The sequence below is a fragment of the Rhipicephalus sanguineus genome, unplaced genomic scaffold, assembly GCF_013339695.2.
Source record: "Rhipicephalus sanguineus isolate Rsan-2018 unplaced genomic scaffold, BIME_Rsan_1.4 Seq757, whole genome shotgun sequence".
Lineage (NCBI taxonomy): Eukaryota > Metazoa > Arthropoda > Arachnida > Ixodida > Ixodidae > Rhipicephalus > Rhipicephalus sanguineus.
In genome coordinates this window covers 113,542-120,001 of record NW_023615920.1, presented here as the reverse complement: position 1 = coordinate 120,001, position 6,460 = coordinate 113,542, and the positions used below count along the sequence as shown (strand labels likewise).

The 6,460-nt window shown below is 48.1% G+C and overlaps 1 protein-coding gene across 1 annotated transcript in view; it reads right to left on the bottom strand.

Moving 5' to 3' along the window:
• Positions 1-2,731: 2,731 nt before the first annotated feature.
• LOC119378273 (probable ATP-dependent RNA helicase DDX20) overlaps positions 2,732-6,460 on the bottom strand; it is a gene marked incomplete at its 3' end in the record, with an annotated part of 61,589 nt that continues 57,860 nt past the window's right edge. The window contains exon 3 of the mRNA XM_037647462.2: positions 2,732-2,900. Coding sequence (XP_037503390.1) covers positions 2,732-2,900 — 169 coding nt within the window. The remainder of the gene's footprint in view (positions 2,901-6,460) is intronic.

The following is a 6,460-nucleotide window of genomic DNA, read 5'->3' as shown; positions in this document are numbered from 1 at the left end:
CATCGTACAGAGGGTTCTCCATGCAAACAGCACGAGCAACTCCCCTGAAAAACGGTGAATCGATAAATCGTCGGCCTCTGGCAGACACTTTTCCCGACCGGTCTAGTAGGCGTATAATGCGTGTGTTGCACAGTAGCTTGGCGTGGGAACCAGTGAGCGTTTTACTACAACAGTGCTGCAGCCGGTATCTCGGAGGACAGTCACCAAATTGCCTTCAAGACGACCCGTGACCGTCGCATCTGTTTCCACCCTCCACAACAGGTTGTGCAGCTCTGGGCAACGTCCAGCATACCATGCCTTTTGCATGCACTTGTTTGGGCAGGCTTTCGTTGGTTTTCCTGCTCATCCTGCAATTCTTCCTGTCTAGAACAGAGCATGAAGCTTCATGTCTTCCAGAGCCAATAGAGCACGTGTCGGCGCTATGACCAGGGTTCTTGCACTTCCAGCATGGTGATGGCTTCGGTGCCCTAGATCTGTGCAGCAGGTCGGAAGCTTTGTGTACCCGGCTTGTTGCAAAGAAAGCAGAGAGCTTTCCTTTGCTCTCTGTCGTCACAGCTGGTTTATAATGGCCTGGTGGCTTCCCCTTCTCTTCTTTTCCTTCCTTGCCTCTAGCAAGATTTATGATGCCTTGCGCTTCCAAGTACTGGTCAGCTGTCTTTGCCAGTGTGTCAAGGTCATCACATCCTCTTTCCTTCAGAAAGATCGCCAGTTTTTCTTCGCAGCGTCGTAAAAACTGCTCAGACCACGATTTTGTCGCGCAGCGCTTCATACGTCTTCGGTGTCTTGGCTAACTCTTGCCAGTGGTCAAAATAGCCTAGAAGACGACCGGCAAACTGTCGTGCTGTCTCAGCGTTTTCAGGCTTCACATCCCGGAACTTTACACGGTATCTTCTTCCGTGTAGCGGAACCGCTGCAGCAAGGTCTGCTTGAGCTTGGCGTAATCGGTAGCGTCTTCCGCGGACATCCGACCTACTGCCGTTAATGCTTCGCCCGTCAAACACAGACTCAAAGACAAGGGCCACTTGTCTTGTGGCCAACCTTGACTAGACGCCACTCTTTCAAACCGTTGCATATAGGCATCTAGTGCATCCCTACCCTCATTATAGGGAGTAATCATCTTGTGGGGGCTGCGAAAAACCCTGACCACCAACTGTTTCATTGCCTACGACTCTCGGACTCGAACGCTCTGCCTCCAAGATACGCCTTCGCTCTTCGAGGAGCGCCCGTTCCGCCTCCATAGGTGCCAACTCTCGCGCGTGTTCCTCCTGCGCCGCTACCCCCGCTTCTTCCCGCTCCTTAGCTCGCTGATCCCTCAGATCCTTCTGTTCTGCACTAACCCATGCCTGCAAGGCCTCTCCACTGAGTCCCATCTCCTTCCCTAACTCAACGAGCGTTCTCTTTTCGTCCATTGCCGCCCACACACACAAGCAACGTGAGGCTCTAAGGTGTACGAAAGAGCTTGGTCCTGTCTCGCGGACGCCAGAAAATTGTAAGGACCGAGTGGTAGTTCGTCACGTTTGCGAGTGCGTGGCTCAACGGAACAGGCGACAAGAGAATACGCACGAATATGTTTCAATAAACATTTATGGGGACAAGGGATTCTAGGGACGATGACGGAGAACAAGCACAGAGATCAACAAGAGATCAACAACAAGCACATCAATTAATGTGAAAGTCCTACCCGCGGAATGTCCGATCAAGGTTACAAAAAAAACATCTCACGACTTGTAGATGCCGTCTTGCAGAGGGTCAGTCCACGTGCGGCGACGAGTCTCGTCGAAGGCAAGACCAAGCACACAGGTGACACGTCGCAAGACAAGGCCTCCGGAAGGCCTCCCGTTTGATCACGGCCTTGCGCCATCCCAGGTGGCGACGGTGTTCAGGAACTCGTGACGCCTGCCCGCCGACACAGCAGGAGCCGCGCCCTGTACCGGTAGCCTCAGGCAGGTAGCTCGGCTCCCCAGGTCTCACCGAGAACAGGCAGGAGGAGCTCCCCGGACAGCGCCCTGGTCCGGCACGTCCTCACTGGAGCCACCGCCAATGCCCGAAACACCAGGCAAGCACCAGTCCTCGCTGAGCACGGCCACCACAACTTCTCGGACAGCGCCCTGATCCGGCGTGTCCTTCGGCTTGCTTCGCTCAGCCCTCTGCGCGTTCCACACGCGCCTCTCTTCTTTCCCATCTTCTTTTCTCTTGTGCCGCCGCCGCGCGTGCCACCTGCCCCTGGCTCGCCTTCATGTCGCCGTCGTCCTCATTCTCACAAGTCCGCACAAACATATCAAAATTACACCAAAAATTCACAAACATATAAATTTCTTTCAAAAATTCCCTTCATTCATTACAGGCGGGCATAAGCTTCACTGTTTCGACAGTGTTCGCCAAGTGGAGATGGCTGAATTTTTTTTTATTACTGTCTTTTTTTTTTATAGGAAGACCATATTAATTGTGCACAAAGAGGAATTGCAACTCATTAGAACATGGCCAAAAAGCGATCAACACTTGTCAGAAAAAATGCACTCCCAGGACTTTGGTGTGGCCGCAGTGTTCAATGTATTGGATGCATCAGTGTACAGGTATTCGACACACGTGTGCACCAGCACTATACTTTTGCATGGGATCTTCAAGGTGATTTTTGAAATACTTGATATATCCGCGAACTCAGTAAACCTGATTTTGACACATCCAGAATCAACTGCATGTGCAACAGCATGCAATGACGAGTGTGTCTTACCTAAAGTGCCAACTGCAACGTGGCATCGTGCCAGCTTTTGCAGGTCCTCTTTTATCGGCATGCCCCCGATGAAGGCATATGCCCTGAGCTCTGGCATGTCACAGCCAAGACAGCAAACAGTGTCGCAAGACTGAACAGCTATTTCACGTGTCGGCGCCAGGATCAGAACCTGCATATAAGACAGTGCCACACCTTGCGTCGCACTCGAGCAATTTAAAATCTAATAATGCGAGGTGCTTGATAGAACACTAAGAACAAAAAGCAAACAATGAGTCAATTAAGGATGTTAGATGACCATCCCAGAAGCCTTACAATCATGGGCGTCCGGAGGGGGTGCAAGGGGGGCAGCTGCCCCCCCTTGGAATTTTGGATAATTATTTTCTATGCAGTAGCAGTAAGCTACACAGCTTGATTAGCACACTCCAGTCCCACATATCCGCGTGAAACATCATTCAGGATTACCAGCCAACTTTGCACGTTACATACTGCTATGGACTAATCTTGCCGGTCATGTCACGGCAATGAAACAAAAGCTACCTATGCTACATGCCCCCTCTCCCCCACCCTCTGCTGATGCACCCCCCTGGAAAAAGTTCTGCGGACGCCCTTGCTTACAATGTTTGCATTACAAAGAAAGACAGCTGCAGAAGAAATCAAAACTGCAAAGATTGCATGATCCTTTAGAATTCAAGTTGCCCACAAAGAATTAGGTGACTTACGGAGTCCTTCCTGCTCAGCAACATAAAGGCTGCTATGGGTAATTCCACCTCAAACTTCCCAGACACTGTGCTTGACTGTCTCCAATTACACGGTTATTCTATGACTGTCTCCAATAACACGGTTATTCTAAAAAATGATGGTCAAGCATTTCACTGCACTATTCATCAACTACTAACCTCGAATCTGTGTCCCGTTACAAATATCTAGGCATATTTATCTCTTCAAATCTTTCTTGGAAGATGCATGTAGATCATATAACCAACAAAGCTAATTGTATGCTGGGCTACATACGCCACACATTTTATTGTGGCATTCCTTCTAGTCCTGTAAAATTACTTCTTTAACCCTTTGCGGTCCAAAACCTTTACCCACTTTCCGGCTCTAGCGGTCCGAAACTATTTCGCCAGTTTCTGGCGCCGCGAATAAAAACACAAGCTGTGGAAGAGAAACGCACAGGATATTTATTTTTGCTCCTGCATTCTGCAGGCAACTCTTTTAGTGATATTTGGGCAACGTATGATACCGCTCAAAGCATTCCCCTGTGTGCAGGCCAGGGTTATTACTGCAGGTTTCCACCGCCGCCGTCGTCGTCTTCGTCACTCACTTCTGTCGAATCACTGTCATCACTGTCTGGTGGAGGCACGTAATTCTCTTCGTCACTAAAGTCATCCTCGCTTTCGCTAAAAGCACCGCCGTAAAACGCACGCGGTGAAAACGTGGCCATGCTTCTCAGCGAACCGCGCGCGCGAGTGGGTACGCTCTAGGCCCCGTGCTGATCATAGTGCTGCACCCTAGTGTCAAAAAAGTAAAACCTCAACAAACAAAGCTCACTTATTCCTCAAGAGATGGCCCTTCATGTATACAAAAAATGCGCGCGACTCGCGGTGAGAAAACAGCAAAATTTAAACCACGAACACCCTTGTCGGGCGGGGCCCGACAGCGGACCGCTACGGCCGTGTTGCGTTGTCGGGCGCTGCCCGACAACGGACCGCAAAGGGTTAAAAATCACTAGTTTGATCTAAACTAGAATATGCTGCATCTATGGGACCCCAGTCAGGAAACGCTCATCTATCAACTTGAATCTGTCCAGAGCCGGGCTGCTCACATCACTCGAAGTATCATCATACCTCCAGTGAAACTTCTATGAAAGAAAGCTGGTCATTACCTCTGCTATCGCAACGTAGGAAAAATATTTCGCCTCTGCCTGTTGAATAAGACGTATCACGACAATCCCATTCTGAAGAATAAATTGATAACCCCCTCTTCTCACATATCTGCCTGCATTGACCATCGTCATAAGGTTGGTATTCCCTTATGCAACACCAACCATTTTTACAATTGATTCATCCCCAGTATGTCAGCAAGTTGGAATCACCCTCCCCTGTGAAGGAAATGACGTTCCACTTTTTTGGAGCAGATTTCGGAGCAGTACAAGTGCTGCTTTGGAGCAGCCATAAGTGTTTTCAGAGCAGAAAAAATGCTAATTTGGAGAAGCTATTTGTGTTTTAGGAGCAAATGCCAAAATCATTATACTACTCCTGTAGTTCAAAGTATTACCGAAGAGTCTCATAAATATTGATATTGTCACGTGGTCGTGACCTCGACGAAGACAGCAGTTGGCGTGTGCAAGATGAAACTCTTTATTTGGCCGAACTTGTGGCCGGAAAACTGAAAGTCAAATTACAGCAATACACGCTGTACACTGATAGCGGCGAACAGAGCATCGGCCGTCGAAAAACTGAACATCGCTGGGATGCGCCGTCTTTTATGTCACGCATCGCACTTTCCAGCCTGATCACTGGCGGTCGCGCAAGCTCTGAAATAATCTTGACTATTCGCGTCCTGTCTTAACCAAATGATCTACTACAATCTGGAATCTTTTCAGACATTGTGGCAGAAACATAGAAAGAAAAGAGCGTGTGTGGCAATATTTACTATGAAAGACATTTCACAGACAACAATCAATGTGAATTGCAAAAAATGAAGAATTAAAAAAATCCGGCAGATACCACGCACTGTGGGAACCGATGTAATGAGAAACAGCCAACAAAGAGCTGCATACACCGCCTTGATTGCCTTTAAGGCAAATGAAGTCATTCATGTCACAACATCTATTTCACTGTATATCCCATGTTTGTCATGCATTCATGCGTGTACAATCTTTTATATAATGAAACGTATATTCTGGTATATGCAATGCATGACCTGCCCTTTATGGTCGTCACCCACTCATGTCATGCCATACCAATTTTGGTTTATATCCAGTTAACGAAATGATTGGAAACGCACCAAGACAGTGTCACGTAAATCATGCCGCACATGACATGCATGCTATGATTTGCGTGTTAGTACCTGTCATTTATGTTGATCACACAGGCGCGTCGCGCAATACCAGTTTTGGTGTATATCAAGCTAGGGAAACGGTCGCGAGCGCACCATGTGTGGCATGTGAATCATGCTGTACATGAAATGCATGTCATATTACCACCTGTCATTTGTGTTCATCATACAGTCGTGTCGCGCAATACCACTGTTGGTGTATGTCAAGCTAGCGAAATGGCCACGAGCAGCCCATGAGCGTGGCATGTAAATCATGCCTTACACGACATGCATGTCATGATTGTCATGTTACCACCTGTCATTTATGTTCGGCATAATCACATCATTCAATACCAATTTTGCTGTATATCAACCCAGCGAAACGACTGCGAGCGCGCCATGAGCATGACATGTAAATCATACCCTACACAACACGCATGTCATGATTTTCATGTTACCGCCCGTCATTTACATTCACAATACAGTCACGTCACCAAATACCAGTTTTGGGGTATACCAAGCTCGCGAACCGGCCGTGAGCGCACCATGAGCGTGGCATATAAATCATGTTCTACATGAAATGCATGTCATGATTTTCATGTTACCACCTGTGATTTATGTTCATCATACTGTCATGTCACGCAATACCAAATTTGGTACATGTCAAGATAGCGAAACGGCCGCAAGCAC